The sequence below is a fragment of the Xylaria bambusicola genome (assembly GCF_022495145.1).
Source record: "Xylaria bambusicola strain CBS 139988 unplaced genomic scaffold F5B22scaffold_101, whole genome shotgun sequence".
Classification (NCBI taxonomy): Eukaryota; Fungi; Ascomycota; class Sordariomycetes; order Xylariales; family Xylariaceae; genus Xylaria; species Xylaria bambusicola.
Window position 1 is genome coordinate 45,871 of NW_025953654.1, and position 18,308 is coordinate 64,178.

Consider the following 18,308-nt stretch of genomic DNA (forward strand, 5'->3'; position numbering starts at 1 on the left):
TTTATGTACAGTATGTATCCTTGCAATAGTACGAAGTAGGTAGTGTAGTCTAGCTACCCCGGTAGATAAGCATCTGCGTTGGATGTACACGAGCCGTGGCGCATAGCTTCAGACATGGTAAGGAGAAACGCCCAGCTGTTACGTGTATGTAAGTAAGTAGGTATACATATACACAGGCTGATACATGGAAGTACGGTAGGTCTAGACAAAAGCCAGGATCAAGCTACGAGTATTGGATCGAATGGCTGGTGCCAAGAAACCGGCCAAGCCAGATCAGGTACACCCCACGATGCTATCTGGGCTGATGTTAACTATGATGTACAGTAGTCGGTAGGAGGAAGATGTTGACAAATCCCCAGACTCTTTCGAAACGGGCTCGATGGGTAAGCACATCTGCGGTGGACTAGCGTAGGTAGGTAGTTGAACGTCTCGGACTCTTAGACATTCCTAGTTATGTCATTATATATGTCATTATATCCGATGGGTTCCTAGGGAAAGATGATGAGAAGAGGGATGCTTACTATGTATAAATCGTCTAGAGGCCGGGAATCTGGGTCCCCGACATTGTCAAGTTGAGGCAATATATGGAAACTTCCCAACCGTTCAAGTAGTATGATGTAGGAATCAGTTCAGAATCCCCATCGGGGATTGATAAGCTAGGTGCTAGCCCAGGTTGTGCCCTAGTTCGTGCTTAATACCCCTAGTTATTCTCGATCGGCAACCTAGCCAATAGTGTAGATGGTGTAATTGAGAAGTATACGAGTCAAGGAACCAGCCATCCTGTGCGTCGCCGATGTTGTTCTCGATTCCTGCACCATGCGTACTATGATACATCACCTCGTACGCCGCATTTTAAAAGACCAGCTAGCTGTAAAGTAAGGTACTTACCGTAAGTAAGTATGCCCCTCGTTGCATTCTCGGCACAACTTGCTGGGACGGCGTCTCTGCTGGTGCTGTGAGGGGGCCGGAGTTAGCCCAGCAATGCGAACTGGTCGAAAACTGGTCGATGCCGGCGCACCTCTACGTATTAGGAAATGGAACCCTGCATGGTGCTTCTTAGTAGTGTACGTTTCTACCCTAGCGGATATCAGAAAAGGAATGTCTTTCGAGTGGTGTAGTCGCTAGTCGATGACGAGAAAGAACAATCTGATTGTAATAGGAATGGCGAGCTTGGGGTGATGAACTAATGGGCAGAAGATGGACACCATCCTCGCCATCTACTTAAGCGAATACTACATCTGTAGTACATGTGGCCCAGAACCAGTCGACCGATACAATACATGGTTGTCGATCTGGTCCGCTGCTGCGATGCAACGTCTCGAAAGACACGATGCTGCGAATCACGCTGCCGAGGCGGGCAATACTACCTCGTTAAAATCCGGATACAAAACACGCCGTGCCCCGGGAGACTAACGTGTATGCGCCAGATACTCTTATCGAATCCGACGTAGAATCCAGGTATTTGGTAAGCTCGAAACCACCATCTCTGGAGTCTGGATAACCTACCTACTCTTCCACATACACTTATACAGTTTGATACTGTACCCTGGCTCTAAAGATACTGTGCGGACACTTTGTGGAGCGAGTCTGTGCTTCGATTTCTATCTTGGTGCGCTCGCCAATGGAACCCCTTGCAAGCCTTGTCTTAGGCATTATCTAGAATCCATCAACTTAGGTATACCCCAGGTCTACCTACCGTATTCATAAAGCGCCTAATTATTAGCACTGAATAAGGTTACATGTTACAGTGCGAAATGCTTCAATGCCAATGTGGCTGTTGTGGATTGTTGGTCCTAGTGCTATCATGAGCTAATTGTCAAGTATCTCAGAACTCGCCAGCAGATAAAGATGAACCAAAGAATAGTGAGCCTCATAATCCTTCGGGGATGGAGTGCCCAATCTACCCCTTCTCACCACGTCGGCCGTGGCATAAGAGCTTACACCTTCATACAACCAGATCTCGCTCGTATTCAATCAAGTATGCTTTCAGGCCATACTCATAGACTCTTCCCTTCCTCTCATTACTAGGCTCAGCGACCTTCCCTATGTGCAGATATTCCAATATCTAGTAAGTACACGGTGGCATGTAGCATACTGATCGTCCCAACCCATCCAAATCGCTACAAGACATACCTAAAACCAGGGTTGTCAAGTTCAGTGACATCCTATATCAAAAGTCAACTATATGTTCAGAATCTGGTACATAATCAAGCAATATCAAAGGGCAAAAGTGGCGTAAAGGCAGAGACAAGGCAATCGGGCGCACGTACCTGCATGCCTTTCTCTATAGCTTCTTTCTCTTGCTCGGCATCCAATCCGGAGCTAGAAACAGCTGCTTCCCGGTCTCGCTTTCTGTTCACAGCCCACATGTATAGGTATAGAACTACTACTAAAAGTGTCTTAACCGAGTAACCGATGAGAATTCTGTGTAGTGTCAGTTACGACTTGGAGAGATCCCAACTCAACGATGAAACGAGCCCTCGCAAAAGCCACTTACGCAATATCTAAGACCGAAGAGCGTCGTAGAGTTAGCTAAGCATATATTCGACGTCTTGAATTATCGAATTGGAAACAATATTGATTGTAGAAGGGACATATGTGATCTCAACCCACTTTTGAAATATTAGTTCAAACATGGCCCTCAAAAGGTGCGAAGAACTGGGCTTGGGTTTGCTGCTCACCATGCAGAAGTATAGAGAGGGGCTTCTTTCTCGATGAATGTTTGGGGGCCGATAATCTGGTTATAGTTCAGCCACTCTGTTCAGATGTGCCACTCTTTCAAACCTAGATAAATGACATACTACCAACTGTTAGCACAAAACTGCCAGGCGTGAATTTGTATGACTCTACAGCCGGCCACCTCGGTCCAAGGCAGAGGTTACTCACCATTACCCACGCAATAACCCACAAATAGGATGGCGCCAGTCAGTTGTTTCTTGGTATAACCCGCTACGTTACTGCTCACCATGGTCAGACTCATACTGAATCCCACAGATTGAAACGAGCACAGCCAGAGGGCAACGAGTCGTCCCCATCTGTTGTCTGTTCCATCGGGACCAACTGGCAATCCGACGAGCGCACCACCAGCGGCCACGCATACGAGGTTACCGGCTAGCATGACGGCGCAACGCATGTTCGGGAACCGAGAGCTGACGTAACCTGAAGCAAGGAGGGAAACTACTTGGACTATAGTGCACAGAGTCAGTGGTTCTTTCCCATCGTTAAAGTGTTTTTTTTGTTCACTCATCCCTTGGGAAGCAAAAAAATAATTGTTTACGGTGACCACCACCACAGGAAGATGTGATATACTTCTTCACTTACTGACGTTCCCCGGTATTTGCATGTACTGTGTTTGAAGAACATCGAAGCCGAACGTCTCGAGAATGATCGATGTGAACTACACTAGCATTAGGATGTAGCGAACCCGAGGTAGACGGGTTACCTACAGTAGATTGCGCTGCATTCGGTATCTGATTTGAGATTGAGTGCGTCAGCAATTAATATTCATGAAGATAGGGGTTCAGGGGTCATCTATCGATACAGGCAGAGCCTCATGAGAAAAGGGTGCTTGTTCCAACGATATATAATCCTTCCATGATATAAGTTAAAGGAGACCTCACCTGCGCAGCAATAGACATGAAAAATAGAATCCACGTCTTAGGATCTCGTAAACACTGCCACATCTGATACGTCTTGAAGTGATGATTTTTGACGCCTTGGCGATTCTGCGCAACACGTTCAACTGCGATAATTCTTTGTCGGTCGCTAAGAAACCGCGCCGTGGTGGGCAAGTCTGGCATGAAGGCCAAGAAAATACCGCCCCATGTCAAGCTAATAGAACCGAAGATGAGAAAGACGTATTGCCACTGAGGCAGGCCCGTCGTTATATGTCCGACGGCATATCCCAGCAAACCACCGAATATTCCCGCCACGCCGTTCATGCAATAGTAGCTGACCATGCGCAGAGGCTGTTCATCGGCGCGGTACCACATCGAGAGACACAGCACGAAGCCCGGATTCACCACTGACTCGAACACGCCCAGGAGAAACCTGTTGGCAGCTATCCCGGCGAAATTCTTGCATGCCGGCGTCGTGATCGTCAGCAAGCCCCAGACTTTTCCATGTTGTGAGCGGGCTTGTCTTCCAAAATCTCAGCAAGCTTGAAGAGCAGCGGGTTACGTACCGAGAACAGTGCCGCCGATGAATTTTCCAAGCGGGAGTCTCTGTAGAGCGTAGCCTGCCACGGGCTGCGCTACCAAGTATCCTATGTAGAAGAGGGATGTCAGCCACGAATACTGCTGTCCCTGCAGATTCGTGCCCTTCTTTAACCCGAAGACGCTTGCGGAGTTGATGCTCGTCTTGTCCAAATACTGCAACAGGTATGTACCCATGAGCAGTGGTAAGAGGTGTCTGTCTATTCTCCTCAATACCCGGGAAGCCTCCTGTGTGTCGAGGTCTCGCGCATCTTGCTGCTTATATGTATTGTACGTCTCATCCAGATCCTTCGATGAGACCACCGACTTTTCTAAGACTGAGGGTAAAGAGGCCCTGCCAGAATTGCTGGTCGGAGCTGCCCCGATTATGAACTTGCCATCCATCCTGTATCTTGAATATATGTATCGAGGCAAACGTATGATGGTGAGCGTTATACCGCGTGGTGTCAACCTGGCGAGTTGTTACTTACTGGGGGTTTGTTGGTTCACGCAGTAAATTCTACTTGCCCCCCATCGACGACTTATCTTGCTGGGTGAGACCTGGTCCAGAAGTTGGTATTGGCTACTGCCACGGCAACCCGATGGTGTGATCGTTGCGTAGCAAGGGTCCCGGTGGGGGAGGGGTCTTGGGGGTCGCTTCGCAGTATGGTCTATGATATCGTCAGCTTCACCCCCGCTCGCCTGCCCAGAGATAAGAGGAGGTATAGTAACTCAACAAGGGGTCATATCAATCTAGCCCCGGCACGAGTGACATTACAAGATTTCCCCTCAATAAACGTTTTACCTACCTATTTAGCGGGGGTTTGAACATCCTTTTTAGACATGGTAACCACGTGGCTTTTGAATTCTATGTACTGTTTCTCATTACGGTATACGAAATTTTGTCCTGAACACGCATACGAGATACACATGTGGGTACATGTAGTAACAGATCTAACGGTAGGCTTGGGAGTTAGAGATTTCCCACAAATGCTTGTACATACAGAGACGGCAGGTATTGGCTGAAAGAGTTTTAGAATATATACTTAAATCATATAACTATAACAAGCAAATAGTAGAATTCAAGTATCGAACAGATGTTCAATCGCGGACTAATATACTTAAGCCGTTTATCCCTAACCCAATATGAAAGCTGTCTAAATTCGCATCTTCTTGCAAAGTCGATAACCAAATTATGAGTAGTAAATAGACTTTGGAAGATGCCTCCAGTCTCTGAAAGTAACCAAATCTCTCAAACCCGGTGTAGCTTCGTTTCCCATATACTGCGTACATCCCAGTCATCACGGCTTACTTTCAAATCAAGCTACTAATATTTCGTGTCACTCATACCAGAAATGAAGGGCTCGGTTGCTGGCCTTCCTAACCTCCGAATCCACCAACGTGTCTCATACAAGCGAGGGCTTATTAGCCTCATGTTCAATGGAAAGCGCATGTTTTCGTAGGTGTACGGCTGAAGTCTATATGTCAATGCCCTTACGGAGTACAAACGTACTCGCCACGCCTAACAATCGTTCAATCTACCCAAATTACAATGTGGATACTTCGTATTTGTGAAACTCATGGAACAAATGCTATGCTCCGGGTCTGATTTGCCCGGTGATTATGGTGCAGAATGGTAACGATTCCAGTATTAATGTCATAGGATATTCTGACTTAGCAGTAACTCCAAATACAATATAATTTCCCTTTTTTATCCAAGCTGATCTAACCTAGACTCCTAGGTTGTTCATCATGTCACCTGTTGACCATCAACACCACTGTATGAACTTGACATCCAGCGAGCTATATCCACAATAAAATATGCTAAAATACAAAATGAGGCTGGCGAAAGTAATCTAGGATTTCCGAGTCAATTCTAATAAGCTTGCTCATAGCAACATTACGGCTCCGATGAGGCCACCAACCGCTGCCGCCCCAACAAAGACACCGGTGGGCTTGGACGCAGCGGCGATGACCACAGAGGTAGGGTAAGAGCCGGAGGTGGAGTTGGTACCCGTAGCCGTTGGAGCAGGTGTAGTAGAAAGGGTGCCATTGGCCGAGCCACCGGGTGTAGCCGTAGGCTGGCAGAGGCCACCCGTGCCGAGGAGGATTGAATTAAGGTAGCTAGTGATAGTAGCAGCTGCGGGCCCCGTAGTAACGCAATCCGTTACCTGCCATATAAAAAGGTATTAGTCTAGTTCCTTATTACATACTTTCTAGAATTATGCAGATCACGGTGATCATGTTTTAGGATCAGAAGTTCACGTACTGCGGCAACAGTTAGCGCTCGAAGACAACAGATCATTCTACCAAGTCCAGGTCTCAGAACTGGCACCGTAGGTTTTGATACATACCAAATTGATCATACTCGGAGATGTGAACGCTACCGTAGCTTAAGAGCCCCTGGCCGAAGCTCTGGAAGGCGGGTAATACCGAGGAGGGGAGCTCGGAGGCGACGGCGCAGACCACTTCTACGTAGCCTTCTGGGTCGGCGAGGGTATCTGGGGGCAGTGTGGTCACTGATCCGTCGGGGAGGGTGTGGACTGGAGTGTTGAAGGGGCCATCCAAATAAGGTAAGAGTTCTGGTGCCATAGTAGGAGCGTTCGCTATGAAGTAGCTCACGCTCTGTGAACAGTCCAGACTGGCGGAGGTCTGAGCGAACGACGCGCCCATAAGGGCGGTCAAGGGAAGAAAGATCTTGGTGCTGTACATAGTTCTTATTTGTCAACTTGAACTCAGACTATGAGGATCTAAGGGCTGTCGTTTTCTATGAGTAAGAGCTACTATTGAGTTTAGAAGTGCGGACGAGAAGGGTTCATCAGGAAAGACGTAGGTATGGCTTTATAATCAACCCAGATTTCATCGAGGATGTCGCGGCGCTGCTCTACCGTGTAATTGAGTCGATGTCTCCCTCTGCTTAGCGTGATGACATGTCGCATCGCCGGGGCCATCGGCCGAGTCTATTGTCCTCCGATAACGTCGGTCTTGGAAACAATCCGAACCCACGGAGGTAAATGTCTAAAAGATCATCATCTGTCTAGGCAAGGATGTGTGAGAAGTTTATTTACATGACACCCATGTGTAATCATGCATTGCATTGTCTCATCGCTTTTCCCAACCTGAATCAACCGCTCTTAGTGCGTTGAGCAAAGATGGTCGTTGCGCTTAGAGGTCCGAACTAAGGAAATAACGGGCAGGCATGCATGGGAATACGCAAAAGAAAATTACACGCCCTAGAGCAACTAGGCCCCTGCATGCTCGATCGATATTCATCTCCTCAATGACTCATAAGGCAGTATAACTCCTTTCCTTTCCCCTCAACTCTCATCCGCGAGATATGTATCGTGACTTTCTGAAAAGGGTATATCACTCCATTGTATTGATGTACAACGCAAACCCGAGCCGTTCATAGCGTTATTGCGTGAATTTTGGCAGCCTTGTAGACTTCTTGTTCTCTAGAAAGCGACTAAAGTTATACACAAGACGACTTATCATGAGCGCTGTTGTCTCTCAATCACGTAAGATGCTGACATCTTAAGTAGGCGCTTGGACCTGCTATACGCGTTGTACCCTGTAATTAAATAGTACTGACAAATTGATGGCCCGGAAACAACGGCTCCATGCCGGATTTCGTTAGATCATATGTCTGCCGATCAACTGCCGTCGCCGGGCTATCCGGATTGACTCGCCGGTCTGTTACATGGACTGCGAGCAGAACTGTCTGTAAGTCTACACGTGTATATGCTTAAATATAATCGTTTCATTTAAGTCATAGGATGGATGCATGTATCAAATTCCAACATCGAATCAGATATGTCGCCTTGTAGTCATGTCTAATCAGAATTGTAGGTTACAAGAGACGAGGCCTCCTTTTGTCGACCATCCGGCGACCGTCCGGCGTTCTCGGTTAGTCACACAGCATATCTCCTATAGTGAAATTACGAATTCGGGTGACTTACAGTGACAAAGAGTCGCCCATGATGCCCCCCGTTGTAGTTTCTTGCGACGCGCGCTGAGAAACACGATATCCGGGGCGGAGTACGGAGTAATAGTTAAGGAGTGATCACTCATAGAATAGCACATGAACGCGTAAATGGGTTCATAGACGGAAGGTGGTACTCTCTCTTCCATGTATAACATATCTAAATCAATGGGTATCAAAATAGCCCTCGGAAAGGCTTCTACTGGGATCGATAGGGGCCTCGTGTTCAACGGCATCCCAGTTAACTAACAGCGCTAATATTACCTAAACACGGCGGCAACAGGGGTTTAATACGGGTATCGTAGGGCTGAGTACTTCATAATCACATTTACAGACTGGCTAGGTTTCATAAAAACGAATTCGTTTAATACCTCTGGTACACTATCTTAACATCTGTTCTGACGGCTAGGAGCAAAGCTTTGATTCCACTGTTTTATCTTTCATGTTTATTCCATCTTCGTAGCCAGCCAATACGTTTGCCGCTAACCCATTGTTATTATTATAGCCTTTTCGTGCGCGTTTCACATATATACATTATAGTGGGCTTCCATCACACAAGCCGGAACTCTTACCGGAAACGCATTACCATTGTATATATATTAATTCTTTAGCTCTAGCTTCTGCCTCTGTCATAAGCCAGTTATGTTAGTTGCTAAAAGCGTCATGAACTTCTATCATACAGGCTTCTTTAGAAGCCAATAACCAAATAATATCACATGGCTGTAAGGTAACGAAGAAACCCCTCCCCGTATAGCTTAGCTTTGTGCGCCGGAAAGTTGAGAAACGCTTACGTAACAATAGGACTCACTAGCCTGCCCCATGCTGCGACCCTGACATGCAACCTCAATGTTAGCGATGGGAGGCTATTCGTTCTAGAAAGAGCGGACAAGCGGACGAACGAGCGGAGAGACGGAGGTTAAGTAATACCGACTCCCGTACGCGTTCTCGCTTGGCACTGGTAGTCCCTCGGCCTAGTTTCATATATTGAGCGGTATATCAGGACATCATGTTGATATACCCGGGCTAGCCCAGCAATCGAAAGCTTTCAGAGCTGATGCGTCATGAATCTCTGTGACCATAGTAAGCAGTCCCATTGCGGATAAAACTTCGTGTAAGCTCTGGTATAAACCTGATAAAAGGTTGGATAACCCTATGTTACGGAACAGAATAGGAGTATAATACTAAACCGCTATGCTATCAAAACATAGAACGAGGTTATCAAGTCGAGACCCTGCACATCTAAACTCACTGTATGTTACTGCAACACCCTAATCTAGAGCAAAACCCCATTATGCCGGGCACGATCATTACGGCGTGTATAACCACCTCTATGAAGCAGATTATTGATCCGCCACGTAACAAGAACCCTATATATTTGCGAAACAACAAATTTGCAGGCGTAGTTTACAGTCAAAAGAAAGAAAGAGACTATACAGTCCACCTATTGTGAAGCGAATCTACACTTTTGAACCTGTCCCTTCCAAATAGCTTCAGAGCTAACCCAAGTTACCACAATGTAAGTATACGGCTGAGAAGAGAATCAAATATGTCTCAAGAGGGTGTTAATTCTAATGCACGCAAAGCAGGGTTGAGAACCCCTGACTCCACCGCAACCCCCCCATAATAGCAATCAAGAGCACCAAAGCAGTAATGACGCTTGCGCCTCCGTACACGTAAGCCTTTCGGCGCCCAAGAACCGCTAATTCGACGACCCACGTGGACACAGTTGTTAGGCACCCACAGAACCCGTCTTGGATGCCCTGGAGGACCTGGCATCCGACGACGCCGCCCGTGGGGACGTGGGCCAGATCCCAGGCCACCCCGAGGATCGCTGTGCCGGCGATATTCACGGCGAACGTGCCCAGCGGGAACGCCGCGACGCGCCCGTTGAGACGAGCCGAGGCGTAGAACCGCGCGAGGCAGCCCAGAGGCGCGAATACGAGGGCGAAGGTGGCGCGGCCTCGCCAGAATTCGGACGAGCCCGGGTTGCTATACCTGTCAGGCGGAACGATTGAGAGGACGACGGCACCGATCCAGGAGCCCCAGCCCAGCACCACAGCGAGCGGGTCGAGGAACTTGCGGGACAACGGATACCGAATCGATGGCGTCACAGGCTCTAATACCTCGGCTAGATGGGCCCCGAGGTAGAATCCCGAGAAAGAGAGCGAGATGGTGCCAATGGTGACGGCGAGTAGGGCTAGGAACGAGTAGCCTCCGTTGCGCGGCGTCGAAGCCCCATCTGGGATCGGCAAGTCGTCAGACAGGGCCAAGAAGATGTCCCGTATGAAAGAGGAAAAGGAGGTGAACGAGCCGCAGAAGCCAGTAGCCAGCCCGATGTAGAGCGGAATTGTCTTTTTAACACTCAGGTGAGCCTTCTTCGCGGCGGCGAGATCCTGGGCTACGCGCCAGGCATGAGGGGATCCCGACACGTCGTCATCGGCCTTTAACATGATTGATTGCTGGCCGGATATTGGCATATTGTCTCGCTCATACCGGAACAACATGCGGTCTTCGGTCAAAAAGCCGATGACCAGGGTACCGGCGAAATTGGGCCACACGGAGCTAAAAGGAATGGCAGCGCCGGGATAGAATGTCAAGGCTTGCAGACCTAGGCGTGCTAGAGTGCCTAAGATGGCGAACAGGATGAGATACGAAACGGTGTAGAACTCTGTGGCCCACTGAGAGAGTGGTGCCATTACCGCATCGGCATCATCGTCAGGAGACTGGGCAGGGGAGGCACCCTGTGGGAGTTGACTCTCGCCAAGTAAGTCTCGTCTTGTACCGGGAGCCGCCCTATCTGCGTGAAGACGAGATGCAAGCTCTTCGATAGACTGGCTGTCGAGACGAGACAATTCGTTTCGGTCTTGGATGATGGGCACATCCTCGACCTCGGGAAGGTTGAGGTAGGACTCTGGAGCCTCATAGCCAGATGCCGTCTTGGAAGGACGGCGGGCCGGTGAGGCGATTGGCTGTACTGGCCCGCCGGTGCTCGGGTCATTCTGGGCATTGGGGCGCGGTGACGGCGTGGCGTCTTGGTCAGGAGCGGACCGGAGCGTGGTTCCGCGCGTGAGCCCGGACGGCATGCCTGATTCGGTAAGCCCAGACGGAGAGTATGGCGACGAAGAAGGGCGATTCGATGTACTCAGTACGCATAGGCTGCCCAGCTGACGCCCGTGGCATCCTCCTCCATCCGCTAATTAGTGGTTCTCGTTCAGGCTTCCTGACGACCTTGAAAGAGGTTCCATGTTGAAAAACCGGCTATACATATGGGGGTGGTGGGAAGCAATGAATGTATGTACCTATTACATAATATGAGGACAATTTCTTTCCATGTCTTCCCTTCCCTAGTAGGTACCTTACTCCGTACTATGTACATACGAAGTAAGGTAAGAAGTTGAAGTACTTGCAACAGCCTCATATGTACCATACCCCTCTCGCCGCACATCGATAGTTGTACTTAACTGAAGACGTGGTGGCAATGATATCTACATATTCACCCTCCCACTTTTATATGCTGTTTCATTACAACATCGTAACTAAAGTGTCTAGGTATCTTATCTGGCCAAGTAGCGAACGTCGGGTCTGATCAAGCATGTTGGATATACTTATGTACTTACTTTTTCAGCTGTTATCTATGCTTCTTACCGCATATGGATCTGTAGATGGGACAGCACCAGCACTAGACCTAACACGGCTAGATCATATTTAGCTAGGTATAGTACATTGAGGGTACTTACATATAGTAGACAGTAGCAGTAGCGTGGAGATATAAAGGTCTCCGCATAGCACGTACCTACCTATCAAGGGTAAGGGTAAGTACCTACCCTACGTAGGTATGTAGATAGCTGCTTACGTAGCTACCTAAAGCAGCCGCATCGCGGGGCATTCCCCGCGCATCCCATTCCCAAGGGGATGATGAGGCCGTTCACAGGTCCGCTCAGTCAGATTGGGTCTCAACCTGAATGCTGCTCTCGTAACCTCTGCATGTTCCAGTACGGCAGACCTGTGTCTAGGTGCCTTAGGCAAAGTAGCACCGGTATCTAATCACCCTTCTGCTCATGATACCGCAGGCCATTGATAGAGACCAATCTGCTTGGGCGCTTCACTCATCCAACCACCTACCTACTCAAACACCCCGAACTCCTTGCTTCCTTATTTCTTGACGAGCATCTCTCTTGTTCCGTATCCAGCTATCGTTCTTATCATCTTGATTTGACAGGTTCTTACTATCAAGCATTACTCAATTTGAGATTAGGCGCTTCGTAGATAATAACATCATGTCGCTCCCGGCCAACGTTCACGTCTCCAAACATCCTTGTCTGCTCTCTAAACTCAGCCGCCTCCGGTCCAGGGAAACCGAAGCACGCGAGGTCAAATCCCTCGTCCATGAAATTGCGCTGATTGTCGGCTGTGAGGCTCTCGCCTCCACCTTGACTGTAGTAGATGGACCAAAGGTATTATTCTATACGTATTTCGTATATTGCTCCCCCTCCTCTGGCCACCTATTTGTACCCCCTGCATGTGATCCTTAAGCTCCGTTTGCTAATACGCGAAATGTTGTACATGCGTAGGGCCTGACGCCTATCGGATATGAGTACACCACGACGTCAACAGAGCCGCAGGAGATATCCGTTGTGCCCATATTGAGGTCTGGCCTGGGTATGGTCGATGGTTCGTTCGCCAAATTACCCGACTTCTCGTGCCCCCTACTAAAATCACATAAAAGCCATACAGACACTCCTACCAACTCCCGTCCCGGTACACCACCTCGGATTATACCGTGAGCCGAGCACCCTTGAGCCTGTCGAGTATTACAATAACCTTCCCAACCATACCGCATCCGGCCGACCCGGCGCCCACGTCTCGAGCCTGGCTGTCATCCTCGACCCCGTCATTGCCACCGGCGGCACCTGCGTCGCCGCCATCCAGACTTTAAAAGAATGGGGAGTAAAGAAGATTCTCGTTCTGTCTGTCATCGCAGCCTCGGATGGTGTCCGCCGTGCCGCCGAAGAGTGGCCCGAAGCTGTCGAGATCTGGGTGGCGGGTGTCGACTCGGAGCTGACACCTAATGGAATGCTCAAGCCTGGCTTGGGAGATATTGGTGACCGCATCTTCCTTACCATTGGTAAATAGCCGCCATAGAATCGTAAAGAGCTAAATAGAGTACCCCACGTACCACAGCCAAATTGACTCATGTGATGCACTCTCTGTTCCATATGTTGGTCTTGATTGTGAATCATAGAGGTTACTGTACACGTACATTATCTGTTGCTGGCTAAAGGTTTTTCATAATGGTGCAAATCTTTCCTCGTCCACAACAGTTCGGTTTTGCCAACAGTCTGCTACCCATTGCTTAGAGACGACCCTTGGCAAAGGGCGCCGTGAACTGATGACGGACCGAACCTCGCGCGCAAGGTCCATTTCTTCAGGATGATTCTTGCTTAGAACAACGATGTGTGTGGTGGTCTTGTCGTCTAAGCTATCTGCTAGAGCGCCACCCCCAAATCGGATTCGGTTTCTCACTTGGCATACTTCTATAGAGCTTGCAGTATCCGCTCCTGCGATATGGACAACTATACCTTTAAATAGATGGCTTCGCATCTCACTTAGATCGTGGCCATGCTCCCTTAGTTGGTTGAGGAATCTCTCCTTGTGGAAGGGCATTTCCGTAATCTCTTTCTTTGGCATGTTCTGTAGTAGTTGCCTGAGCTCTTCAACACTCAAATCGCGTGCGTAGCCGTCGCCAAACTCATCAGTATTCTCCTCGGCGGCGCTTTGCGTCGCATCACAGGCATGGAACAAATGCCCTGCCTCGTAAGGAAGGAGAAAGCCTCCGTTTCCTTGGGCGATGCAATCCAGAAGCCACTTCGGGCGGATGATATCGAATTCGCCACCGGCCTTGATTAAGCTGGCGACCTTGACGACCTTTTTCTCCGCGACTAATATCATCTCTGTGTCGGGGGCAGCGCGCTGCGATAGTTTACCGCCGTTCTCTTTGACAAGGGCTTCTAATTGCGCCTTGGTTTTTCTTACGGGCGTCGTACAGTCTGTTAACACGCAAAATTCGAGGCCCTCAAACACCTTTGTCTTAGGCTCTGCAAATTCTACAGGTCCCGTGTCCTGCCCAGCTATGACGATGCTCTTTTTGACCCTTTTAACGCCACGTTGTCGCCTTTTCTCCATCTTAAACTCATTTTCCTTCTTGCCTTCTGCAACTAGTGCCTCGAACTCTTCATAATCCAATGCCTGATCCCAATTTCGGTCAGGCCTCCGCTCTTTGAACCGCGGGAATCGGAGCGTCAATCTACTCGCAAATGAATTGGTCTCTTCAGCACTTGCTGCCTTGACGGTTATGACAACTGAGTCGCTGGGGCGAATCCAGACATCAGGCCGCTCGTATTGGTGCTTCTCACCTCCAGCTAATTGGATATACTTGCTTGGCGGCTTCTTCGCATCCCAGTCGTTCCATTTACCTGTTGTGAGTTGTTGGATCTCGGCATAATCCTCAGCGCGGAACCCTCCACCGACTTTGATAAAGCTATAACACTTCTCTGGGTGAGCACCAGCCTTGATGTCACTCTCCGTAACGCGAAGGCCGCACATGAACGACGATAATCTGCCGCCGCGATGCCCTGATCCATAGTATCCACCAATAATGACGACGTCGACATTTTCACCAAAGCCATCCATGTAATCCGGCTTCACCTTGATCCAGTCAGGAACGCGCAGACCGACAGTATACATAGATAGTGGATTCTTCACTACGAGGCCTTCCGAAGCATCCGAGACGATCTTGCGCAGCATAGGTTCTATTTCGCTAGAATTCGTGGCTACTGCATAGTCATGAATTTCAAGTCGATGTGGTTCACCGATAACAGCCTTGGCTAGGGCATTGCGTCTATCTTGGAGCGTATACTGTGTCAGTGGCTGATCATTCAATAGAACAATGTCGAAAACCCGAAAGACAGGCCGTGGGGCGTCGCTCTCATAGGGGCTCCAGGCACTATTCTCGAGAGCCGCTGATTTCAGCGTGCCGAACTTCAAGACTTTCTTAAGCTGTGGATCCCAGACAATCATTTCGCCGTCGAGGATGATGTTGCGCACGCCCGGTGCAAATGCATTTTTTAAATGACGTGTCAAGGCGGAATTGGCCTCGTCATGTAGACCCTCTCCATATAAATATGTGTAATTCTTAGCCTTCCTCGACCAAAAGCAGAATCTCTTGCCGCCTGGGATGCTCTGGTCCTGGAGCATGTGCAGCTGCATCCGTTCACCATCTAACTTCTCTTCAATCCAGAAACTTTTGTTATTACCAGCCATTTCATGGGTCGATGCGTGGAGTCTTTCGATCATTTTGTCGAACGAGGTGGCCATCTCATAAGCGGCAAGTTGGGGTTGAAAGCATTGCATCAAGGCAACACCGGTCTGAGCGCCAGTGAGACGGATCTCGGGGTCATACAACTCCCAGCACACCCTTCTCAGACTCGAGGAAACATTGAAAAGATGCTGCGCATCAGGATGCCACAGCTCCAGTAGTGTCCTCTCAGTGGCTCCAATTCTCATCTGCTTGAGAATGATACGGATGACCCACTTGAGTTCCTCGGCGTTCATCCGATCGTAGAAAGTCTCGATGATGGGTAACTGGCCCTTCTCACCGGACACGGCCGAAAGCTTGTCTAGCATCTCGTTTACATCGGCGATGCGCATATCGCCGGGTTCTATCCGCGAAGGCCTCTTGGATAGGACATTGTAACATCGATCGACAAAGTCGCCAGCGGTGCTGGAACGGTCTGGACGCCTCCAATTCAGCATACTCTGGGCATCGTCGGAATGCCTATCGAGCCTCATCAGCTTGATGAGCAGACGGGCAATGGCAGACTCCTTCAGGCCGTACATGCCCCTCTCGCGGTCCGAGGTGGGCAGGATGAGACGCAGAGCAGGGAAGAAGTCATTGCCAGTCTCGGTGCGCCATCGCGAGATGAAGCGTTCAATGACACGACGGCGGTGCTCGTGCGGAGTGGACTTGGAGGCAACCCCGTGCCCTCTTCTGACAGGCTGCTTCCTGGTGGCATTCAAGGGGTCGAAAAGACCTTGGTAAAGCTCGGCGAAGAAGAGCGTCTTGCCATGATTCTGGGGCCTGTTTGGGTACCTGAGAGAAAGTTAGATCTATGAGAAGAGATTGATAATAGACTACATACTTTTCGTCTAGTTCTTCGAGAGTCTGGCCACCAGTGGCGTACTGCCGCTCCTCTTCGTCTATTGCGCCAGGGTCACGTCCTCGTTTGCTTGCGTTACCCATAATGACGAGTTATAGATCATTTAGGTGTAGATTTATTGCGAGAGAAAGAAGCAAGCAAGCTATGTTGGCACAGCACCTAGAGATCTATGTTGCTTTTTGGTGGTTTATTCGTTATGACATCAAGCAGAAGGTACCGCTCATTTGTCTCATGCACAGGGATCGTCGCGGGCCAATTCGAACATAGTAGGTAGTAGTAAGTGGTGAAGTGAAGCCTTGCTGCACGGGCCGGGAATTAATGAACCGTCAACATGCAATGGATTTCTTGATATCTAAGTAATCATGAGGATCTCGAGGGAGTTCTTTCATGTGATTTTATATCCCTACTTAAGTAGATCTACAATAGGCAGCCATGTGCATCTCGTTACATGTACGTAGTATACATGTACACCTGGGCATTACTGTAGTATGTACATGTAGCTAATGAGTACATAGTTGCCTATTGGGGTAAATGCTTCTTGAATAGAAAAGGGTACAACATTGAATCTAATTAACCTTGGTACCCTCCAGACAGCTAACTACATACCTACTGTAGGTAAGGTATAGTCAAGCAAGCATACTAAACAAAGTCGGGATGACAACCTTGAAAAGTACAGGTACATGGTGTCACCCCAAGCGCGTTTTCAGCATTGAAACAGCGCGACGCGCTTAAGTACATTGTACCACTAGGTACCTACCTAATCCTTATCTAGTACCCTGCATCAATTTACCAACCTAATAGGTGAGCCGCCACCAAACATCCGTCAATGCCCACTGTCAGTGGCACTGCAAAAGTTTATATCAACACTTCCCAGTAAAGAAAGACAAATAATGCCAGAGAGGGATAGATGATTCCCTAGGTCAGGACAATTGACACATTTTCATGTGTGGATTGGTACCGTGACTACTGCTAGGTAGTCTCTCTCTCTCTCTCTCTCTCCATGGTACCTCCTCCGCTTCAATTCCTGCAACAAGCCATCCGTTTTAACTAGCCACCTTTGTGCGTGCGCGCCTCCGAACACCACGAACACCACGAACATCACGAGCATCACGAACTACGTGGGTGGGCTATCTGCTGGATGAATGCTGGGCCGACCCGCGTCCTGGCCCTGCGACCGTCACTCTCCCCCTCATCGAGAACCCGTTCACTCTCGCCCTCGCACATACGCACCAAGTTACGACCCCAGCAGGTCGCTGGCCTATGCATCACCGCCCCTGCGTCTGCGTCTGTGTCCGTGTTGGCTTCCAAAACCGCCATGTTGGGGAGAGCGAAAAGGGACAGGGCCAAAGGCGCCGACGCCAGCAGCTTGGCCACCAAATCTGATCTAGCCAAACAATTATTCCCCTCGAGCAGTCCGTCCTCCCAGCAGCCTGAAATTACATCTTGGGCTACATCCGCGCTTCGTAAACCTCGTTCCACCACCACTACCACTCCCTCAACTGCTCAAACTGCCAGTCTGTTCAAGTCAAGTTCCACCAATCCAACGCCACTCTCTGGAACAAGACCGTCGTCTATAAACAGAAGTTCTGCTGGCACGTCGCGCGCTAATAGTCTCGTGTCTATATGCGGTAATGCCGGATCATTTGAAGATTGTCCGTCGTTAACCCATGGCACCACTCAGACATCAGAGAGCATATTGAGTTCGGTTTGCGTGAATGAGGATGACTTTAGCGACGATGATGCTCTCGAATTGGACTACGAATGTCCTGCATCATTGCCCCCTCTACTACCCTCCAAGTCAAAGACCCCTTTGAAGGCTCAACCTCCTGTTGCCGCAGCCGCCCCATCGTTAAGCCAGATACCGTGGTCTTCTTCGCCCCAGCACCATATGTTCCCCCCGAAGAAACGCCAGGATTC

General features: G+C 49.2%; 5 protein-coding genes across 5 annotated transcripts; 1 reads left to right on the forward strand and 4 right to left on the reverse strand.

Annotated features, from left to right (window-relative positions):
* Nucleotides 1-1,446: 1,446 nt before the first annotated feature.
* On the reverse strand, nt 1,447-4,981 carry F5B22DRAFT_631618 (MFS general substrate transporter). Its single transcript, XM_047976624.1, has 9 exons — nt 4,184-4,981; nt 3,621-4,114; nt 3,447-3,470; nt 3,322-3,397; nt 2,888-3,186; nt 2,683-2,737; nt 2,498-2,504; nt 2,271-2,424; nt 1,447-2,165 (listed from the first exon to the last, which is right to left on the reverse strand). Exons 1-9 carry the CDS (start codon nt 4,596-4,598, stop codon nt 2,121-2,123), a joined length of 1,569 nt encoding a protein of 522 aa, XP_047824779.1. The 5' UTR covers nt 4,599-4,981; the 3' UTR covers nt 1,447-2,120.
* Nucleotides 4,982-6,082: 1,101 nt separating this feature from the next.
* F5B22DRAFT_652639 (uncharacterized protein) lies at nt 6,083-6,905 on the reverse strand (the record flags this gene model as incomplete). Its single annotated transcript, XM_047979638.1, has 3 exons — nt 6,083-6,317; nt 6,407-6,461; nt 6,548-6,905. The coding sequence occupies 3 exons, from the start codon at nt 6,903-6,905 to the stop codon at nt 6,083-6,085; spliced, it is 648 nt and encodes a 215-aa protein (XP_047824780.1).
* Nucleotides 6,906-8,892: 1,987 nt separating this feature from the next.
* F5B22DRAFT_631629 (CrcB-like protein-domain-containing protein) lies at nt 8,893-11,736 on the reverse strand. Its single transcript, XM_047976625.1, has 2 exons — nt 9,759-11,736; nt 8,893-9,691 (listed from the first exon to the last, which is right to left on the reverse strand). Exons 1-2 carry the CDS (start codon nt 11,256-11,258, stop codon nt 9,617-9,619), a joined length of 1,575 nt encoding a protein of 524 aa, XP_047824781.1. The 5' UTR covers nt 11,259-11,736; the 3' UTR covers nt 8,893-9,616.
* A 3-nt stretch (nt 11,737-11,739) lies between these two features.
* F5B22DRAFT_631633 (uracil phosphoribosyltransferase-domain-containing protein) lies at nt 11,740-13,382 on the forward strand. The gene is made up of 3 exons (XM_047976626.1): nt 11,740-12,629; nt 12,747-12,846; nt 12,902-13,382. Exons 1-3 carry the CDS (start codon nt 12,453-12,455, stop codon nt 13,306-13,308), a joined length of 684 nt encoding a protein of 227 aa, XP_047824782.1. The 5' UTR covers nt 11,740-12,452; the 3' UTR covers nt 13,309-13,382.
* A 79-nt stretch (nt 13,383-13,461) lies between these two features.
* Nucleotides 13,462-16,474, reverse strand: F5B22DRAFT_652642 (ATP dependent DNA ligase domain-containing protein; the record flags this gene model as incomplete). The annotated part of the gene is made up of 2 exons (XM_047979639.1): nt 13,462-16,324; nt 16,374-16,474. 2 exons carry the CDS (start codon nt 16,472-16,474, stop codon nt 13,462-13,464), a joined length of 2,964 nt encoding a protein of 987 aa, XP_047824783.1.
* Between the last annotated feature and the right edge of the window lie 1,834 nt (nt 16,475-18,308).